The following is a 23,270-nucleotide window of genomic DNA, read 5'->3' on the forward strand; positions in this document are numbered from 1 at the left end:
TGATTGCCTGGCATCCAGGGCTATCTCCAGTCATCCTGATTGTCTTGTCATTGGATCCAAATGACTCTGGAGGAGAAAATGAGACTGGTGACCTAGCCCAGCACTGCCTCACTCAAATCCAATTCACTTGCTTGTCATGACATCACCTCCCTGGTGTTGTTATCCTCTTCAAAAACAAACATAAGAGAGTTAGAACAGATGATTATATTATAAAGTCTCTTCCATTTTTAACTATCTTATGACCCTGTTCCAAGAAATAACATTGTCCCTATCTTCTTGAAACTTAAGACTTTAGCCCAGATAGAGCCACCTTCTTTCCCTTCCTTTTTCTCTTCTCTTTCCTCCTTGTGATCTTGCCCAAGCTGGTAATACAGTAACCAGCTGAGGGTCTGATCCCCAAACTGATCATTCGCACTTTTGCTTTTTCAGTGTGGGCAGCTCAGTGGCCCCCTGCTCCTGGCCTCACTCTATTGGTGCTAAACTTCATCCTAGATGCCCAGTTTGGTTTTGTCCAACTGCATTTCAGAACTTCCAAACCCCAATGATCCACCAGCCTCAGCCTCCCTTACAAAGAAATCATATAGTCTTGTGCCACCACACACAGATGAGAGCTACTCTCAACACATCTATCTGGTAGCACTTTATTTCAATACCCCTTTTATACTTAATAATGGCCCCAGCTCTAAAGGTCACATTCATATGTACTCCCTAGTGCTCCACAACCTTGATGGGTTCAGGGCTCCCTGTATAACATGATGATCAATAACTCTCAATATGAAATATTAGATACTGATTTGCATTTGGCACCATGGCCTTCCCATGTTTGGCTGAAAAATTTCCCTCCTTTTTTTTCTCTGTAATTAAAATGGAATATGTCATTTTCTAGTAATTTGCATTTGTGATTAGAGATTCTGAAGTATATTGGATTAAATTATACTTTCCTTATTGTCGAGTGAAAAGTATGTTTGATGTTTGAGCAGAGAGATCGGGACCTAGAGCTAGCAGCTCGTATTGGACAAGCGCTCTTAAAGAGGAACCATGTTCTGTCTGAACAGAATGAAGCACTTGAAGAGCAGTTGGGACAAGCCTTTGATCAAGTAAGTGGTTTTCCTGAATGATACAGACCTTGAGGAAGCAGAATTATTTTACTATGGTAGCTTCTCTGCAATGATTCCATCACAGAATGGACACTCTGTCAACTGAAATAGTTTGATTAGTTATCTGTTATATGATTATACTCTTAATAATAATGTGAAAATAACATATATTTGTGGTAAGCTATTTGTGTATTAGTCAACCTATTTAATGTTTTATGTTAAATTGAATTTGTTAAAGATACAATATTATTTAAGGGATCTATAATTTTTAATCTATAATTTAATCTCTCTACCAACATAGATAACAACCTATCTTATATCACTTAGTAGATGGCTTTTCTGAACTTAACCAGGTTGTTCCATAGGACATCATAACAGCCCCATCCCCAAAACTTTGACAATTTGGTGTAGGATCTGCCAGAGCTTTCCCTCTATTAACATATCCTTTGACATCCCAGAGTCTTATGACTTGTTGAAATAGAGAAAGACTTAAAAGACTTGAAAGACTGGGACCCCTCTCTTCCCTTTGATGTCTGTAGTCATTGTTATTCATAGTCAAAATAGAAAAGGTGACTTGCTTCTTAACAATAAATTTGTTCATTTGAGTTGATTTGTATTGAACTATAATTTATCAGAATGCTTGTATTAAAGCTTCAAAGCTGCCTTATAGCAAAAATTGTTCTCAATTTGTAGCCTGAGCAAAGCAAGTTTTTTAGTCATTTAATATATTTCACGTCAATCAAGAAAATGTTACTTATCTTAGTTTAAACTGAAATACAGTTCTCATAATGCAGAGGCCACAGTTACCTACTGTCTAAAGTGTGAATAGGAAACATAACTTTTGTATTTAGGTTAATCAGCTGCAGCATGAGTTATCTAAGAAAGATGAATTACTTCGAATTGTCTCCATTGCTTCGGAAGAAAGTGAAACCGATTCCAGCTGTTCTACACCACTTAGATTCAATGAGTCCTTCAGCCTTTCTCAAGGTCTGCTGCAGCTGGACATGCTACAAGAAAAACTCAAGGAACTGGAGGAAGAGAATTTGGCTCTCAGATCCAAGGTGACTAATCCTAATCCTCTCTTTCTCAACAACATGTTAGCACCATGTTAAAGTTATGAAAAGGAAGAGCTAATAAGTTTAGAGCTAGGTTTCCTAACCTAGAGCCCATTAACTTGTTTTTTTTTTAAAAAATACTTGTATTTTTACAACTGGATAACTGGTTTTCATTATAATCTTACATATTTTACTCATGAATTTAAAAAGATTGTTCTGAGAAGGGTACATAAGCTGACTTCCAAAGAAATCTATGATTCAAAAATGGTTAAGAACTCCTGCTGAAGCATATGCTCAAGATTTCCTTAAGGTTACACCGCCTTTGCCTATCTATGTAGTCCCATGGTCTGAAATTTATACACTTTTAATTTTTTTTGTTTACTTAAGGCAGTGGGGTTAAGTGATTCGCCCAAGGTCACACAGCTAGGCAATTATTAAGTGTCTGGCTTTGAACTCAGGTACTCCTGACTCTAGGGCTGACTCTATCCACTGCACCACCTAGCTGCCCCTACACTTTAAATTTATACACTATGAAAAACTTAAACTCCCTTTAAAAGGGAGAGGGTTTTGAACTTTGCAAGAAAGGAAGTTTAGAAATTTCTCTAGCTATCTTTTGGTAGACCATTTCACTGAAAAAGTATGAACTATCGGGTTAGACTTGAGTCTACATGAAACCCATCCTTCTTCACAGAGCTTGCTTTTTCCCCTACCACTCACTGGTTGTTACATGTTGGGACTGTGTCATTAACTATTTCTTCTCCATCCAGGAAGTCTTACCCAAACAGAGTTTCAAGATACTGGGATTTATTCCCTTAAGTCAGAGCAGAAAGAAGGATGGATGGCTGCAATGAGAAGAGCTCTCAGATGTCAGAGGACCAGGGTTTGCACCCCTGTCCTGCCTTTTCCTCCCTGGAGCCCCCTGGGCAGCTCGTTTCATCTCCCTAGGGCTCACTCAGTGCCTTGTCAAATGAGAGAGTTGAACTAATTTGAGATCTCAGGTCCCTTTTAGTTTTAAAGTCTGATCCATGATCCTTCTAGGGGTAGGGGATCTTGAGATTACCCTTCACTGGCTTCTTTTCTTCCTCTTATTACCTAAAGGGAGGTGAGTGTTCTGTGAGATCCTTCCCCTTTTCCTCCTGTGGCTTCAACTCATCACTCCTTGGCAGGTGTTCCCTGAGTCCACATCCCAAACCTGCCTTAACCTTTCTCCCAAACCAAAGTCCTCCATATCCTTACCCCTTCCCCTTCTGTTCTGCAAATCCTGTTGAGTGAGTGCCCATCAGCTGCATCTTATCTAAACATGGTATCTCTGTGTCTAGCACAGGGACTCTTCTCACAGTAGGTGCTTAAATGTGTGTTGAATTTTAATCATTCATTCAGCATTTATTAAGAGACAGTTATGTAGAGGACATAGTGCTATAGAAGCAAAGACAAAAATAATTCAGACCTTGCTCTCAAAGAATTTATGTTTTACTGTGGGAAAACAAGATGTGCATTATTTAGCCAGTGGAAAATGAATATGAGATAAATACAAAGCCTTGGGGGTGGGGGGGTGGAGGACGGCAAGAAGGAAAACAGATAGTAATAACTGGGGGAATCTGGAAAAGCCTCAAAAAGGGCAGCATTTTGGCTAAGCCTTAGATATAGTTTTTTGGAGAGGTGATAAGGGAAAGCATTCTATTTGTAGGAAATGGCTTATGCAAATCATGGAGACAGGAGATTAAAATGTAGCATAGGAAGTAATGGTAAGTATGCTATTTAAGCTGCAAACAGAGTTAATAAGGATAATAAATGTGAGATCAACTTAGAAACCAAACTATGGAGGACTTGGAATGCTAACCAGAAGAGTTTGTGCTCAGTTCTAAATAAAAGCAGTAGGGAACCACTCAATCTTCTTGAGCAGGGCAGTGGCATGATTAAACACTTATCAGTGTGGAAGCTCTATGAAGAATGTTGAATAGGGAAGAGCCTGGAGTTAGAAAAACCAATAAGAAGGCTGTACCTATAGTTTAGGCAAGAATTAATCAGAGAAAGGAGCAGATGAGTCAATATTCCATGGAAATGGAATTGACAGAATTTAGCAGTGGATATGTGGGATGAGGGACATTGAAGAGAAAAGGATGATGAGGATTGCTAATCCAGATGATTTGAAGAATGGTGGTATACTCAAAGCAAATAAGAAAGTTAAAAAGGGTGGGTCTTAGGAGAAAAGATAAGTTCTGTTTAGAAATATTGAGTTTGAGGTGCCATATGCAAACATTTCTGTTGGCAGTTGATGTTGCGGGTCCAAAGTTTAGGAGATAGACTGGAGCTGGATTTGAAGATCCTGGATTCATCTCTATAAAGATATTTGAATTTGTAGTGGTTGATAAGATCCCCTAGGAAAAAAAAGGGTCTTCATATCACCCTTTAAAAGAGACTGAGAAGAAGGAATAGTTGGATAGAGAGGAGAAAAAACAGGAGAATGAAGAGTCACAAAACCCAAGGAAGAGAAAACATTCAGGAGGATGGAGTGATTAGCAGTGCTACCTAAATTGAGAATAATCCCTCTGATTTAGCAGTTAGCACCTTAAAGTAGTTACAATTGAATGTTGAGGTCATAAACTATATTGGAACAGGATGAGGAATGAGAAAAAGGAAAGGAAGTAGATAGTCTTTCTAGGTGTTTGGTTGTGAAAGGATACTACTAGCTTGAGAGGATGGTAGATTCAAGTGAAGACTTTGTAAAGATGGGGAAGATGTGAGCAGGTGTAGAGGGAGAGATTAAAGAATAGAGAAGCGGGGGAGCAAACTACTGAAAGAGATGAAATCCAAAGACATCAAAGGGTGGACCTTGATGAAGAAAAGATCCTCCTTGTCAGAGACAGAGTCAAAGTCAGAGATAACAGTGGATGATAGCAAGGTGTGTCTGCAATTTGTGATCTGGCACAATTCCTGCCTCAAAGTATTAATATACTAGTTAATGCTCTTAGTTTTTATTCAGAGATTTGAGTAGAAATTTGCATCCCAAATCTAGCCTATAGACTTCTGTGCTTTACTTTTTATTTCTTCCCAACTTGCTAATAACTTACTCAAAAAAGGTTGCAATAAAATCTGTGATGATTTTGCATTCTCCTTCCTTGTATAACTAGAGTAATAACTGATACTGCAAATGTTATTAGTCTTTATCTTTCTAGTCAGCATGCTCTGTTCTGTGAAGAGTCCTGATAATCGTGATATTGTCTTTTCCTCATTTATTTTTCTCCCTTGCCTACTTCTAGCCCAAAAAAGTTTGTCTTCTATTTTAATGATTGTATGGGAAATATCAAGATTATTCTTCACTCACAGTCATTTTACGATAGATGCTGTACAGACAGAGTTTTATGGATTTATTTTTATGAATTTGAACATATCAAATGAGATATAAATTACTATTACTCATAACTAATTGTTAAAGAAATAAAATGAACTACTATTACAGAACTCCCTACAATCATTTTTTTTCTATTGAAGGCTTGTCATATAAAGACTGAAACAATTACCTATGAAGAGAAGGAGCAGCAGCTTGTTAATGACTGTGTTAAAGAGCTCCGTGAGTATTAGATTTCCATTCTTTAATTGAATTTTAGGTGTAGACAGTTCTAGAATGGCTTAGCAATGCTTATTTTTTTTTTGGTTATGTTTAGGTGAATATTCAAGTAAACTGATATTTAAGGGCCTACTAATAAAGACATTTATTTCCTCATTCATTAAGCACCTTCTATGTGCAAGACAATGAATTGTGTATAAGGGTTATCAAGACGAAAATGAGGTAATCCTGACCCCTAAGCAGCTCACATTATCTGTTTTGTAAGCCTCAAGTTTGTAAGTGGCTAAATTTCTATTTAAAAGTTAAACAGAAAATTTCCCTAAGAATATTCCAAAGAAATACATTTTAGATTCTTGGTTGATAGCCTAAGTTTTCTTGATTAAATGAGAAGTCAGACTAGGGTGATAACTAAGGTCTATGACTAAAGATCTATGATGTGAAATAAAGCACCAGATTTAATTTTCAAATATTTCACTTCATAATACCCCTAGTTGTTAAATCAGACCCATATTGCTATAAATAATATCAAAGTACATCAAGTGAAGTGATAGAGGAAAAAGACAGTGAACATGATCCCATAAAAGAGGGATAAGGGAACAGCCAACACCCCAAATTATCAAAGAATGATAAATGAAGGTTTAATTTGGGTTTTAGGTCAGAAGTTTTTTAAGAGAGAGGATAAATGTTGGGCAAGGCCACCTTTTTAAACTAAGAATAGGGAATGCAATTCTGTTCAATTCATTTGAACAATTAAAAAAAATTAGTACCATGTCCTGATCAATTAAGGAAAATAAGCCGGGAAGGAAGAGCAATAGTTTAGTAACAATAACAGCTAGCATTTATATAGTGTCTCTTGTACACTCAGCACTATGCTAAACCTTTACTTATGCTAAACCTTTACAAGTAATATCTCATTTGATTCTCACATGGTGCTATTATTACCCACCTCTTACAAATGAGGAAACTGAGGCAAATAGAGGTTAGATGACTTGCCCACAGTGACATAGCTGGCATGTGAATGTCTAAGATTGGATTTGAATTCAGGTCTTTCTCACTCTAGACCCAGTGCTCTAACCATATAGCTGCCTAAGAGAGAAAGAGGGAGGGGAAGGGAAGAAGAAAGAGAGAAAATGACACCCAAAGAGGGAAGGCAGCTTTAGATTATATAAAGAGTGTAGCTCTTAATCCTTCCCATTCATTTAGGCTATAAGGATCTAGATTGAGTTATCCCAGAATTTTCATGCTTTTACAGATGAGGAAATAATCTTATATATAGGGTAAAGGATTTCACAGAACTACCAAATTGCAAAACTAGGTTTCTGGTTACTTATTACTTGAAGTCTTAACTCCTCCAACTTAAAAGTCTTTCTGAACTGAGAAACAGCTGAAAGAGAAAGGTCTGGTTCTCTATATATTGGTAGATTGTTTTTCCCTCTACATTAAAAAATTTATTAGAATTCTCATGGGTGAGAAAGAATGACAGTTTTTAGAAATTTCCCTTAAAAATACAAAGCGTTTTACTAAAATTTGCCTGAAAATCTGACTTGCGAAGACTACTTGCTTGTCTTTTGGGTAATATGGGCTGCCTCCCTTCTCACTAAATAAGCTTTCATTTCTTTCATTTCTCAGATATTTTTCAAGTCAAAAATTTTTTAAGTTTAATTAAGTGAAACTCCAGCTGATCATGAGTATTCTCCCCTAGGAAAAACTTTGAGGAGTAAAGTGGGCTAAATGTAAAGGACTGGACTTGTTTGCTTTCTCAAAATGGGTCGTGTGTTATTTTTATTTATTGTTTTTGGCTCTACAAGAACCCTGCTGGGTTAAAAAAATGCTAGTTTACCTATGCCTAGAATTGCATTTTAATGCATAAACACTTATCTGTTGCTCTGATAATAGTTGTTTCTGACTCATGAGCCAAATATTCCACTCTCCCAAAATATATCTTAAAAAATTTTAGCATATTACTACTCTGTCCTAAGAAGTAAAACTTGACAATTCTTTTGTTGTTTTTGTTGTTCAATTGTTTCTGTCCTGTCAACTCTTTGTGATTCCGTTTGGGATTTTCTTGGCAAATCTACTGGAGTTGTTTGCCATTTCCTTCTCACCAGCTTGTTTTACAGATGAGAAATTGAGACAAACCAAGTGAAGTGACTTGACCAGGGTCATGCTGTCTGAGGCTGAATTAGGTCTTCCTGATTCCAGGTCTAGAGCTCTTTCCATTGTGCCACCCAACTGCCATGACTCATTCTACATTGTTATCTCTACCATTGGCTTTAAATTAAAAATCTTGTTGACAAGATTGTTTAAATCCATGTATGTACAAGGGTGACTCTGCATCAGCTCCAAATTTGTGATCCTTTGACCTCATCTGAAATACTGAATCATAAAGTAGAAGTGGCCAATTATAGAAGTGACCAAAACATATATTCCCTCACAAGGGATATCCTTGAACCATTGCCCACTCCAAGTAAACTGTTCTAGAAGTCCTCATCCAGTTTGAGCTTGGATAGGATTGGGGGTTACCTTTAACCAATGTTTGCCCTAATGTGATGGTTTTTCATCTTTTGCAATATCATGAAAGAAGTTTCACATAAATCAGAGAAAGTTGTTCTTTAGCAGGGTTAACATTTACATTGGTTGACACTGCCAGTAGCCTACTGAAAAGTAGTCAGGAATCTGCGTGACAGGCCCTAGCTTTGATTCTGTAGCTGGGTGATCTTGTTCAGATCGCTGTAAGCAGAGAAATAGTACTATTTGTTCCCCTGCTGGTCTTAGAGTTTAAAGAATTATTCTTTTAACTCTCAGGTGAAACAAATGCTCAGATGTCTAGGATGACAGAGGAGTTATCAGGGAAGAGTGATGAACTGATTCGTTACCAGGAAGAGATCTCCTCCCTCTTGTCGCAGATCGTTGATCTTCAACACAAACTTAAAGAAGTAGGTTTAAAGAACAAGCTGTTTTTGCACCCTATCTTTAGACCATAGAATGTTCTAAATACGTCCTAATTTATCTGTTCAATTTCTTTTCCCAACCACCCCATCTGTTGTGTTAGCACACTATGCTTCCTCCACTGTATGATAGACCTTTGACTGTCATTGTTGCTTCCTTTTTGGGCCAGTCTGTCCAAGGCATTACTGTCATCTCAATCATCATAATATCCATTTCTGATCCAGTTAGTTCCCTGCTTGAAAAACAGTCCTGGTTCTTCATTGCCTATTGAGTAGTTATGTTTACTTGACCTAGAACTTGAGACCTGTCTGCATTCAGACCGTTTCACATAACTCCTTGTCATATACTGTCTTCTTTAGCCAAACTGGTCTACTTTTGATCCCTCAGATATGCTTTTCCTGCCTCAACACTTTTGCATGCATTGTTACCTATGTCTGCAATAAGCTCCCCTTTCCCATTTCTATGCCTGAGTCTTTCTCTGGAAAGAGGAGTAATTATTCATCTAACCCAGTAAGCTACTATATGACCTAGTAGAAAATAATTCTTATGGTTCTCTGAACAATTTGGAGGAAAACTAGGGGGTTTTATTGTCCTTAATTGAGTCTAAAAATCAAATTTTATAAAGTTACTTTTTCAGGAGTAATTGTTATATTGAAATTTCTTATACATCATGTACTTCCTCCAAAAAAAGAATTAACTCTACATTGTATGCTTAAAATTTTAAGTATGGGTTTTTTTTTAACATGGTACTAGCATGTGATTGAAAAGGAGGAACTGAGGCTTCACCTACAAGCTTCCAAAGATGCACAAAGACAGCTGACAATGGAGGTAATTTATTTTCTTTACTCTTCTTGTCTGTTCTTTGTCTCTTTCTTTTAGTGAATGGAGGTTTCACTAATTCTTCAATGGTCTTTATGAATATATATCTAGAGAAAATAAGGAAAAGCAGTGATCTAAAAAAAAATTATCGGAGGGCAGCTAGGTGGCACAGAGGATAGAGCACTAGCCTGATGTCAGGAGGACCTGAGTTCAAATCCGGCCTCAGACACTTAATAATTACCTAACTGTGTGACCTTCAGCAAGTCACTTAACTCCACTGCCTTGCAAAAAAAAAAAACTAAAAATAATTTCATCAAGAAGCATCTGTGGATTATTATTGACATGTTCTATGAACTAAAAAAAAATTAATTTTGTAGAATTCTTCAGCAAAAATAGATTTTTCAGTCTGACTTAAGTGACCACTAACAACATAGGGTCAATTATCTCAAATGAGAATGGAAGAGTTTGCTGTCATAAAGGAGCCTATTTTGTCCACCTATTACTTAAAACAAGCAACAGATACACCAGAAAGAAGCAAAACTACAAGAAACCCTCAAAAGTTGGAAGTAATTCACAGAAGTGATGGTCACTCTTTCAGGATCCTGTGAAAAAAAGAAATGGCTGGTTCACTGTGTTTCTTCGTTTCCTCCCAGAGTCAGAAGAACATAAGGAGGACCCTAGTGTAGGGACACAAAAGAGGAATGCCTTGTGGGAAGAGTCTGTGGGAAAGGCTTGCTGCTGGTATTATAAGAGATCAAGGTAGCTAGGTATCACCCACGGTAAGAGTCAGGAAGAACTGAGTTCAAATCCTGCCTCAGATATGTACTAACTGTGTGACCCCAGCAAGTAACTAACCTCTCCCACTACATTTTCCTCTCATCTATAAAATGTAGGTAACAATAACATCTGCCTCCCAGGGCTATTATGAGAATTTAGTGAGATAAAATATGTACAGTGCTAAAAGTTAAGAGAGACTGGAATGTTTCAGAATTAACTTTGTAAGAACAGTTAAGCATTCTTTTAAAAAAAACAAAATATTGGGGGTGGCTAGGTGGCCCAGTGGCCCTGGAGTCAGGAGTACCTGAGTTCAAATCCAGCCTCAGGCACTTAATAATTACCTAGCTGTGTGGCCTTGGGCGAGCCACTTAACCCCATTTGCCTTGCAAAAACATATATATATATAAAGAGAGGAATTCACAGACACTTTTCAACTGTGAATAACTGGAAGATATCTCACTGGAATTACTAATAATGAGATTTTAAAAAGTAGTACTATTTTGATTAACTATTTATCCCTTTAGTACTTGGAGAGAGAGAAGGAAGGAATTGATGTTGGTCTTCACAGATCAATGAGGTTAGGAGAAGAGATGTTAGTGGCAAGAGAAATATAAAATATTTCTGACTTTGGGGAAGGATTAGTTTGGTGAAATACATGTGATTGTATTTCTTTTCTCAGATGACACAACTTTGCAAATATCTCCATGTGACCAGGAAAAATAACAAAAAATTCCATGTTATTCAACTATGCAAAAATTTCACACATGTATTGTATTGATTTCTTAGTTCAGACCTGTGATTTTACCAGGAGCTCCCAATGGAAACTTCCTTTACAAAAGCAGGTGGCGACTCTCCTTGCAATTTAGAGGACTGGTCAAGAGGAAACAATATTTGGGCAAAACAGTTTTTAAAAAGTCTGATTTTCTTAGGTTCTTCATAATGAACCGATCTACTAAATATGCCTACAAATGTGGAACCTCTCTGACATTTATTAGCTGTGTGACCCTAGGCAAGTCCCTCATCTGTAAAAAGGAAATAACATTTGCTATTATCACAGAGTTGGGGGGAAAAGACTTTTTAATCTTAAAGCATTATAGAGATGTTGTTTATTGTTAATTTTTTTTAATGCACATGAATTAATTATGCCTCTAGAATGCTGCAAGGAGTTCAGTAGAAAATGCATTTTGGCATTATCTTAGTTTACCTTTCTGATTATAAAGAATGATTCCCAAAGCAGGGAAATAAATCCTTCGTTTAGAAGAACTTGAAAGTTTAATGTACCTGATAGTGAGATTAAAAAATAATTCTTAAACCTTCCTAACTTTTGTAAGTTTTTTACTTGAGAGAGATTTTATTTAAAAAATTTATGAATACTGTGTGAAATTTGACATACAGCTACTCCAGTTCCTTCTTGATACTCAAATGGATAAAAAAAAATTTGATCAACTAGCTGAGATAACAAATTTGATAATTAAATGAGAAAAATATTTTGAAAACTTTAAAGTACTAATATAAATGCGCTATGATTATTACTTTAGACCAGAAATTTAAATTTCAGGGAAGAATTATAACTAATTGTCTCTAGCAAGGAAGGCACCAGCTGAATTGATTTGATATGACTTGCTTGACAGTGCTACACAAAGCCCACTTCTTCCTGGGAAGAGCTTGCTGAAGAGTTGGGAATTTTTTTCATTGTTCAGGAAAGGTGGAAAGTTGTATTGAACCTCCTTATTTCTCATTTCAGCTGCATGAGTTACAGGATCGGAACGCAGAGTGTCTGGGAATGTTGCATGAATCCCAAGAAGAAGTAAAGGAACTCCGTAGCAGATCTAGTCCTGCAGCCCATTTCTATGGCCCCCAGCAATGTGGAGCATTTTCTGCAGTAAGGAGACCAGAGAACTTTACATAATATTAAGGAAATTTTTTTTTGGGGGGGGGATATGCTTTGTTATAATAGTATCAGGAAAGTCAGTCAGCTATCAATCAAGGAACATTTTTAAAGCAACTTCTGTGAATCCTTCACTGTGCTAAGACCTGTTAATACAAATACAAATAGAAAGACAGTCTTAGTCCTCCAGGGGCTTACATTCCCTTTTAAAGGCTAGCAGCCAGAAATGAAGAAAATACTACAGAAGGAGGTCTGGCAGAGCAGAGTATAGCAGGAAGACTGCCACTTCCCTTATTCAGGATGCTGTGTTTCTATTTATTGATGTAGCCTAAGCACATGTGAGCCCTGGAATTGCCATACCAGGCAATAGTCATACTGAGTTTTCAGTCCAGGAAAACTTTATCTCTTTTATGGGAATTGTATCTCTGCATGTCTTTTTCATCCTGTTCTATAAGTTTAATAATCATTAATGTAAATTAGGCCCATACTTTTAGTATATTGAAACCTTTTAAGGAGCCCAGTTCTGTCTTTCAACTTGTTAGCTACCCATCTCAGCTTTGTGTTATCTGAAAGATGCCGTCCTCTAAGTAATAATTGTTGAACAGCACAGACTTGAATATGGAGACTTGTGGGACTCTATGAGGTGCCTCTCTCGAGATTAGTACTAACCTGGATAGTCAAGCAGTTCCAGATGTACCTAACTCTCCTCTCATCCAGCCCATATTTCTCTGACTTGTCTAGAAGGTTATACATTGGATGTCATATTCCTTCGTAAACTCCAGGTGTACTATAACCCCAGAAATCATCTACCAGTCAAAACAAAAACAACAAAAAAGTACATATAAGGATGTTTAAATGGAAAGGAATAGAACAGTTGAAATTAACCTGTTAAGATAATCATGCCAGTTTTACTTGCTTTTTGTGTAACCTTACACACAAAACTTCATTTCTCTTTTCTCTGCCTTTGCCCTGATAGTCCCCAGTGTCAAAATGTTCTTGTTCCTTGCCCCTCTCTCTCTTGCAATTTCTGCTTTCCTTCAAAATTAAATGTAGTTTTCTGGATTGCCACCATGGCTCTGTCCCAAAGGGCTCATGGGTGATTTCTTCATTCCTAAAAATTCCTAAGATTTTTCCAAAAATTAAAGTCAAGATCATTAACAGAAGGATCAGCCTTCTTTCTTTGAAGATCAGGTTATCATTGGCCCATATCCAGTCCTTAAGCACCTTTCTCTTTTTAGATAGGAGCTGTGAATTGATCTAGCCATTTTGGAGATCAAGTTGGAACTGTGTTCCAAAGTCATTAAACTCTGTCTATCCTTTGGCCCAGAAATAGTACTGCTAGATATCAAAGACCACCAAAAAATACACATAGCTATAAATATATTTCTTTCTAGTAACAATTGGAATTTAAGAGTGGAGAGGATAGGGTGTCCATCAAATGGAGAATGACTGAACTTTTATGAACTGATATAAAATGAAGTGAGTAGAATCAGAAGATCAGTTTATACATTAACAACATTTTAAAGAAAAACAACTTTGAAAGATTTAGGAACTCTGAACCATTAAATAACCATTCATTACCAGTATTGAAGCATCCTTCTCACTTTCTGACAGAGAAATGATGGATTCAGGGTGCAGACTGAAACATGCTTTTTGTACATTTTCAGAACCTGCCTTTCAGAAATCAGAGTTGGTTGTTGAGCTCCTTCAGCAGCCACATTGATTTCTTTAAACTTATTCTTTTTGTTCCTAGTCAGAATCATCTATATCACCAGAATTTTATTCACGAGAGCATCCCATCCCTCTTCATTTGATTTGTCTTAGTGAGTATTAGGATATGGTATCCTTTTGAAAAGCACTTCTGACCTCATAAGTATCATGTAAATGGGCAATGTTTTGGACAACTTTCCAAATCCAGAATTCATTAGACCAAATCTGAATTTTCCTCTGGATTTCCCTCTCCTTATCTACTCCTAGCTGTGAGTTGGATGGTCACTTCCTTTCAAAATTCTATAATTACTACCTTGGAAGCCAGTAATTTATTGATTAGCAATTGAGGGGGGGGGAAGGAGGAAGATAACTGTAGTAGATGTCTAGATATTTGAAGCCTTCTGAGACTACTCTTGTCTTCCTTCTGTATCTACTTTGTGACCTTCCAGATCTCATCATCATAGTTTTACCATTTACCATTTTCTTTTCTTACTCCAGGTGTTTTTTTTTTTGCCATATTTATTCCTGTCTCATTGCGTGAAGTGCAGGAGGAAATCTTCCTACTCATTTTATCTGATCTCTTCCTTATAAATAAGGTTTACTTCTACATTGCCAGGATCCTGTTATAAGTCCCTTCTCAGTAAGCTATGATGATGCTTATGAGGTCAAAGGTTACTTCATTTATCTCTGTCTGTGATAACTGTACATTTGTGTAGAGAAATCAGAGTTCCCTAACTGTTTTTACTGACTGTCTTCTTCGTTTTCTCCTTCATCTTTGTTTTCATCTTCATCTTCCTCCTTTTTTTTCTTCTACATTTTGGTTTAACAAAGTATTCCTAAATCTAAACTTTTGTTTAGGAATCTTTAGCAGCTGAAATTGAAGGAACCATGCGTAAAGAATTGAGTTTGGATGAAGAGTCTTCTCTCTGCAAACAAAAGTAAGTTCAATATGTAATCACCTTTGTGACCAAAGCTCAAGAATAAAGAGAAAAATTTATTTCTGGAAATTTTCTCAACTGTGGCCCCAAGTGACAGTTATTTGTGAGACTGAGGTATAAATTCAGTTGGCAATGTGTCCTTTTCTTTGGTATCTTTCCTTTTTTAATAGCTTTCCTCAATTACTTTGTTCTAAAATTTATAGATATTTTTAAGTTAGTAAACATGTCCTCTTCTGTGGAATTTTGAAGCTCAGAAACTGCCCTGCTTTTAAATAGCTTCATGCTCAGTTAAATAAACATAACTGAGTGCATTCTGAAGTCTTACTTTTCCATTAATTCTAGTTTTCATTCTAGCAGCTGTTTGGCTCAGAATCTGTCTTGACCATTCAAAAAAGTGTAAAATCAGGACAGCATGGTTTTGATTTTGGGTTTGTTTTTTTTGTTTTGTTTTGTTTTTGTTTTTGTAAGGCATTGGAGTTAAGTGATTTGCCCAAGGTCACACAGGCAATTATTAAGTGTCTGAGGCTGGTCTTGAATTCAGGTACTCCTAACTCCTGGGCCAGTGCTCTATCCACTGTGCCACCTAGCCACCCCCACCCCCCTTTTTAAAGAAGAGTTCTGGCTTTTGCTTTGCAAGCTGCTGAGTTGAGAAGGATTATGCCTTCATCACTTGTCCCCTTCCCATTCTCCAGCCAGAGGCAGATGACCTCATTTTCTTCCCTAACAGAGAGCAGCAGAAGCGAGTGTTTGACACTGTCAAGGTGGCTAATGATGCACGCTGCCGTTCGACATCATTTCCTGCTCTGCTTCCAATTCCGGGGTCTAATCGTTCAAGTGTCATCATGACAGCAAAACTTTACCAGCCTGATGTTCAGCGTACAGAGGGCAGCAGTGCCCTGACCCCAAGGGGCAGCGTGGATGATGCATCTCAGTAAGGAATTTGAGTTGTTGCTTTGATTTCTACATTTCTTGTGGCATTTCCATGGCTGCAGTCACTTATTCAGAACTCAATAGAGATAGGCAGATTTCCATGATTGTTTCAAAATCATTACTGCATTTATTCATATCATTTTTTTTTTTTTAGTTTTTGCAATGCACTGGGGTTAAGTGGCTTGCCCAAGGCCACACAGCTAAGTAATTATTAAGTGTCTGAGACCGGATTTGAACCCAGGTACTCCTGACTCCAGAGCCAGTGCTCTATCCATTGCACCACCTAGCAGCCCCCATATCATTTTATTAATATAAATTTCTTTTTATTATCCTAAAGTATCCATGGGTGATTATGGCCCAAGAGTTAAAATTTGTTGGCTACACTTATAAAACTTAAATCAGCCAATGAAACTGAATGATAGAAGTCTGTGCTCATAGGAGATGGGAAACCAGCTTTGGTTTCTAAAAGACCTAGGCTCAAGACCTGCTTATAATGATACTGGTTGTGGGACCCAGAACCAGTTCACCCCCTTTGCCCAAGGGCAAACCTTTAAAGATTCTTAAGTGTGGAGTAGCTCCTGCTCTCCATTGGGAAGAAGAGTTCCCTTGGGGGCAGTACCCTATGTCTTTGAAATTGCAGATCCCATCCCAGAAGGTATTGCTACTCAACTGGAGACAGAAATAAGATGAAAGATATTCCTCTCAGGGGCTGCTAGGTGGCACAATGGATAGAGTGCTAGGCCTGGGATTAGGAAAGCATACATTCAAATTCTTCCTTAAGATACTTAAGTGGGGGGCCACTAGGTGGCGCAGTGAATAAAGCACTGGCCCTGGAGTCAGGAGTACCTGGGTTCAAATCCGTTCTCAGACACTTAATAATTACCTAGCCATGTGGCCTTGGGCAAGCCACTTAACCCCATTTGCCTTGCAAAAACCTAAAAAAAAAAAAAAAAGATACTTAAGTGACTCATCCTGTGTATGTCTCAGTTCCCTCATCTGTAAAATGGGAAAATAATAGCCCTTACCTTGCAGGATTGTTGAGAGGATCCACTGAGATAATTACTGTAAAGTGTTTGGCACAGGGCTTGGCATGTCTTAAGCACCGTTGTTAGCTGCTATTAGGTAAAGAAGTGCTATCTTATATGTGCACAGTTCTATTTAAAATTATGTATAAGGGGATACACTTCTTTTTAACAAATTTTTTATCTTTTTAACAAGTTAAAAAAAATAATAAGTATTAGATTCCATATATTGTCTCCTTCCACAGCCTGCACTGTGGAAATGAGAAATACAAAAATCTGCTTACCTCAATCCAACAGGTCTCATCCTCACCAAATCTGACAATGCATGTGAAAGCTCTCTGTGATAACAACCATACAGGGTTGCCACTAGTGGTGGTGTTATTTTCCACAGGGATTCCCAGAGTCTGAGGCTACCAGGAACCCCTGGAGACAGTGCCTTAGCTACAGCTTTGCACCGCCTTTGTCTGCGCCGGCAGAACTACTTAAGTGAGAAACAGTTCTTTGCTGAGGAGTGGGAACGGAAGATGCATGTGTTGACCGATGAGAAGGAAGAGGCCAGTGGCTGCAGCACCCCCACAGGGAGCTTTGCATCTCTCTGCACCAACCAGTCAGAGGTCACTGACCTCAGTACTAGCACCAGCTGCATTCGGGCTTTTATGCCTGAGAAACTACAGATTGTCAAACCCCTTGAAGGTGAGCAGTCCATGATGGAAGAAGAAACCTTCCTGAGCTCTGGGTTTCCAATTTTTTTTTTCTCTAGGAATTGATACTATGATTCAGCTATTAAAGGAACTGTCCCTGAAAAAGCACCCTGGAATCAAGTCCCTACTTGAGACTTGTTGAAGATCAGTTCTTCTGTTCTGATTCTATTTAAAGTGTATATGTGAAGGGAAGCAAATATTCTGTTCTTATCCTTTGCTAATGTGTTTTTAACTTATTTTCATTGATGATTTTTGTTTCTACATCACCTTCACTTTTTAATATATCCTTTCCTCCTTCCCTAGTCTGAGATCCATCCCTTGTAACAATGAAGAAACAAAAATGGGGGAGGGTAGAGTTCTGCAAAATTAACCAACATATTGACTAAATCTGACGTGTATTAGTATTCCATCACCTTAGTCTCCCATGTCTGCAAAAAAAAACATTTTCTTATTCTCTTACTGGGCCACAGTTGCTTGTTTTAATTTGACGGGTTTTTGTTTATTTTACATTATTTACATTTACATTATTGTGGTCGTTACATATGTTTTATTTGATTCTACATACTGCATGTCCTATGATTTATTAATGTCTTACCATGCTTCCCTGAATTCTTATTAGTCATTCTTTCTTATGATATACACTACTGTTGTGTTGTATTCATGTACTAGAGTTTGTTGGATTATTCTCCAAAATCAGTGTTTGCTTTGTTTCCAGTTCTTTGTCACTATATGAAGTGCTTCTGCGAATATTTTAGTTTTACACAGGACCTTTCTTACTCTTCATCATCTCATTGGGTTTATGCAGAGCATTATGAATTCTGACTCAAAGTGTATATATAAAATTCAAAATTGCTTTTAAGAATAGTTAGACCAATTCATAGCTTCTCCAACAAGAAAGTCTGCCTTTCTACAATTGTTCCAACACATAAACTGTTTCTACCTTTTCTCATTTTTTAAATTTATTAACAAGTATTAATTAAATACCTACAGTGTTCCAGTAACTAACTATATTAGGCACTAGAGAGATAGGGACAAATGTTCAGGAGTCTCTTCCATCAGGAAACTTTCATTTGATTAGGGGAAACAAATTTGGGTATATAGAGAATTACAAAACAAATCATCAGTAGTTTTATGTAGTAGTAGTAAGAACTAGCATCTGGAACATCAGGAAAGGCCTCAAGGGACCCTTGAGTTGAGTCTTAAAGGGACACAAGAAGTAGTTGTAGAAGTAGTGGCTGACATTTACATAGCATCTTCCTATATGCTAACTTCTCTGCTAAGGGATTTATAAATAACATCTCATTTGATCATTATAATCTCCCATTTTGGAATGAAAGAAGCTGAAGCTGACAAGTTAAGTGACTTGCCCAGGGTTATACAACTAGTGAGTCTTCTAGCTAGATTGGAACTCAGGTCTTCCTGACTCCAGGTTCAGGGATCCATCTACTGTGACATTTAAATGAAGTGAAGAGTTGAACATATTCTAGGTACAGCAGACAACCAGGGCAAAGGCATCGCTGTAGAAGGTAGTTTGAAGTGTTTGAGGAGCAACAAGCAGGACTGTTTCTAGACCACAGAGTATAAGAATAAACAGTAAACTAAAATAAGACAAGGGAAGTAAATTGGGTATAATAAATAAATCTAAATTGAAGTACACCTAGGGAGCTAGGTGGTGCAGTGGATAGAGCACCGGCCCTGGCCTCAGACACTTAATAATTACCTAGCTGTGTGGCCTTGGGCAAGCCACTTAAGCGCATTTGCCTTGCAAAAAAAAATCTAAAATTGAAGTACACCTAAAGAAAATTCACTTATATAGTTCTGTAGAGAATATGGTGGAGCATGGAGACATTTTAGGGGAGAGAGACCAATCATGAGGCTATCTTTTATTTTTATCCAACAAGAGGTAATGAATTAGAATGGTGACCCCAGGAATGGAAAGGAGGGGAGAAATGGGAGATGTGGTATGGGGAGGAGAAAGGGTAAGAAAAGACAACTGAGTCCACTGACTTAAGTTACACATGACATCCAGGTTGCCAGTCTGGATGACTGGAAGGATGAAGGTATTCTTGTTAGTAAAAGTTGAGTTTGAAAGAAGCTTGGGTTTGAGAGAGGGAGACAAAACACACTGAGATATCTACATCAGAAATCCAATTTGAAATATGGAATAGGTAGTTGGTAGTGTAGAAATTATGCTCAAGAAAGGGTTTGGGGCTGGCTCGATGCATCTGTAAGCTCCATGTATAGAGATGATAATTAAACTCCTGGGAGCTGCTGTAGACACTAAGTAAAATAGTAAAGAGAAAAGAAAAATACAGGACCTGGAAGCTTTGGCGTACACCCACGATTAGCAGGTTTGATTGATATAGATAGTAGGTCAGCAAAAGAGCTCTTCAAGAAACAATCAGACCTATAGAGAGGCAATCAAAACAAAGCAATAGATACCACAGAAAGATAAAGATTGAGAATGAGTCCTGAGAATAGTTTTCCAGTTAAGAGAGTTTTGCCAGTTTGATGGGGGAGGTAGAACTTCAGAATGATTATTTAGATTTCTCTTAACAGTCTTTCATATGTTTGTTTATAATTCTTTTGAAAACTTATTTGTTCATATGCTTTAACAAATTATCCTTTGGAGAATGACTCTTGGTTTTTTGTTATTTGTATTAATTCTCCATATATCTTGGCTATTAATCCCATATTTTTTCCCAATCAGTGGCTTCTCTTTGTAACCTAAGTTGCATTGATTTTATACATAATGCTTTTCAATTTTATTTACTAAAGTAACTTATTTTATCTTTTGTTATTGCCTCTTTATATTCCTTGCTTAAGTCATCTTCCCTAGCCATAGTTGTCAAATGTACCTGAATTTGTCCTCTTCCAATTTTTTTCATTGTGTGACCTTTACTATACTGTTATATCCTCTTTGAATTTATTGTGGTGGATGGTTTGTTTTTCTAGAAATTCTCATCAAGAAAGGAGTTTGGTTGTGAACATGTTGAGTTTACAATGTCTCTAAGACATTCAGTTCAAGATATCCAATTAAGTAGGTATCCAACTGGAGATATAAGATGGGACATCAGGAGAGAGGTTAGAGCTGGATAAATAGATCTGAGAATCATATGTTTGGAGATGATGGCTGAATCCATAGGAACTAATGAGATCACCAAGCAAAATCATAGAAGAAAAGAGGACCCAGGATAGAGATGTAGGGCATACTTATGGTTAGCTAATGTGACCTAGATGAAGGTCCAGCAAAGATGACCTCTGCCTCCATCCTTGAAATTGATTGACTTTCTTGTGTTTTTTAAAACCATGTACTGTAATTTCCTTAACATTATATTACATTGCCAAAGTGTTAGAGAAGTCTGAAAATTCAGGAGCAGCTAGGTGGTGCAGTGGATAGAACACTGGCCCTGGATTCAGGAGGACCTGAGTTCAATTCCAGTTTGACATTTTGACACTACTACTACTTGTATGGCCCTGGACAAGTCATTTAACCCTGATTTTCTTGCGAAAAACAAAAACGAAAGTCTGCAAGTACATAGGAAATTATACTTGTCATTCAGAATTAATTGATTTCAAATGTTTGTTGTATAGACCCTTTCCTGAAAACCCTCTGCATTAGTAATATAAAAGGGATTTCTTCAATCAATGAAAAAGAAGTAGAAAAGTTCTATTCCAACTCTGATTCTGTTCTGCCTCTATATGATCACTGCTAGTATATATCAGAAGAGTGGTGTTTAGAATGAAATGAAATGAGATAATGCCAGAGTTCTCAGAATTATACTTCACAATTGGATATTGAGATAAGAATATGAAGGGCATATTCTGCCTCCATTGAACCTCATTACCTCTTACACCTCAGACACTCAGATTGGAAATGTATTCACTTGATTTTGACTTCACAATTACAGAGCTATAATTAAAGACAAGGAATTCTAGACTCATATTTCTTCCTCCTAGTTGCCCACACTTTCCTTCAGTGAGCTGATATTAATGTGTTTAAGAGTATTTTTTTTGCTTATATCATCTTCAGATTTCAAAAGGTGATTGAAATATGGAATAGGTAGTTGGTAGTATGTAAATTATGCTCAAGAAAGAGTTTGGGGTGTCTATAAGCTACATGTTAAATATACCCGAATTTGTCCTCTTCCAATTTTCTTCACTGTGTGATCTTATATCCTCTTTGGATTTATTGTGGTGGATGGTTTGTTTGCTCAGCATTTTCTCATAGTTCTGTTTCACTTCTAAGAATTTTATGTTACTTAACATTAAATAATTAATTTTATTATTCCATATTTGTTTGGTTTTACCACCAACTTCTCTTCTAAGATAAAAGATATTGACTCCTAAAAGTTTCTCTTTTCCCATTCAGGATCTCAAACTCTACATCATTGGCAGCAGCTTGCACAACCAAACCTGGGAACTATTCTTGATCCAAGGCCAGGTGTCATTACAAAAGGCTTTACTTTATTGCCAGAAGATGCTATTTATCACCTTTCTGATTTAGAAGAAGATGAAGATGGGGGCATAACATTTCAGGTTCAGCAGCCTTTTCAGGAGGAAGGGAAATCTTCAGTGTCTAAGCCCGCCAGTATCTTCCTGCCACCTCTTACTTCAGCAAGTGTGCCACTTAAAGGTGATGCAGAGCTTTGCATTGAATATAATTATTCTTAGCAGGCCTAAGCCATCAGTCTTCATTACAGAGTGCTTGACTTTTTGGGTGCTTTACTAAAATTTCTCTGGATATAGATTAATCTGTTTAAGTATAAAAATGACACAAACCATAGTATTGGTAATTTGACTAGTAGAGTTATTGTTTTTAAAGATGTATTATTTTTCATTGTGAGTTTTGTGTTTACTGATCTGTAATCTTTTGTAAAAAAAACAAAACAAAACAAAAAAAAAATCTTGATCCAGAAAGATTTAAAGTACAGAGTAAATTTTTCTGCAGCTAGAGAATAAAACCTAGTTCCTAAGACAGTCATGTTCACTTCAGCTGTCTGATAAAATAAGACTAATGTAGACTTGAGTTCATGTTAAAAATTGTTACATGGTATAATAATATACTGTCCAGTCAGTTCTATGACCCATATATAAAACTTCATGTATATTAAGTTCCTGTAGTCACTTGGCATAGCAACATAAGAGATATAAGCTCTTATGAGAAAAGATGAAAGTAACTTCATACTCTTTGTGTAACCAAATGAGTATATTTTGGTTTCCCATTTGGAGCCCTAATCTGCATTTTTGCCTATGTTACAGCCTCAAATCCAGGAAAATGTCTGTCATCCACAAACTCCACATTTACCTTCACCACCTGTAGGATATTACATCCCTCTGATATCACTCAGGTAACCCCAAGGTAAGCATTAATAGACTGTGATAACTTTTTTTTCCATTAAGGGATTATATTTTCTTTCTTCTGATCCACAAATTCAGAAGTAGTTTGAAAAAAAAAAATCAGCACAATTCTAGCCAACTGATTAATAGTTAATAGTGTACTTTCTATCCCTTTTTGATTTGCCAAATACTATCAGTAATCTAGAGCACATCTATTCAAAGCAGAACTTTGATAACCCTTGAGACTTTTTTCCCACCAGGTCTACCAAACTGTTTTTATCATTTCCTCTCTACTTTCACCAAAGGTTTCAATTCACAACATTTTGATTGTTTTCTAAAAAAGGAAAGTTTGTTTTCCCTTTATTGTTACCACCTTTCTACTTTTTAATTCTTATTTTTCAACTTGTCTGCCTTCTAACTCTTGGCAATTTCTGTGAATGAATATTGTTGTCAAAACAGAATGTTGTCTTCTCATA

At 37.0% G+C, this 23,270-nt stretch overlaps 1 protein-coding gene across 4 annotated transcripts in view; it reads left to right on the forward strand.

Moving 5' to 3' along the window:
* The window catches only part of TRAK2 (trafficking kinesin protein 2), a 68,556-nt gene that overhangs the window by 39,586 nt on the left and 5,700 nt on the right, over window positions 1-23,270 (forward strand). For all 4 annotated transcript variants that reach the window (XM_074191650.1, XM_074191649.1, XM_074191652.1 and 1 more), the window contains 11 exons: window positions 981-1,097; window positions 1,949-2,158; window positions 5,645-5,723; window positions 8,526-8,656; window positions 9,423-9,497; window positions 12,010-12,147; window positions 14,722-14,801; window positions 15,529-15,732; window positions 17,145-17,446; window positions 21,827-22,090; window positions 22,717-22,816. In XM_074191650.1, the coding sequence (XP_074047751.1) occupies window positions 981-1,097; window positions 1,949-2,158; window positions 5,645-5,723; window positions 8,526-8,656; window positions 9,423-9,497; window positions 12,010-12,147; window positions 14,722-14,801; window positions 15,529-15,732; window positions 17,145-17,446; window positions 21,827-22,090; window positions 22,717-22,816 (1,700 nt within the window). The remainder of the gene's footprint in view (window positions 1-980; window positions 1,098-1,948; window positions 2,159-5,644; window positions 5,724-8,525; window positions 8,657-9,422; window positions 9,498-12,009; window positions 12,148-14,721; window positions 14,802-15,528; window positions 15,733-17,144; window positions 17,447-21,826; window positions 22,091-22,716; window positions 22,817-23,270) is intronic.

Source organism: Macrotis lagotis, chromosome 6 (assembly GCF_037893015.1).
Source record: "Macrotis lagotis isolate mMagLag1 chromosome 6, bilby.v1.9.chrom.fasta, whole genome shotgun sequence".
NCBI lineage: Eukaryota > Metazoa > Chordata > Mammalia > Peramelemorphia > Peramelidae > Macrotis > Macrotis lagotis.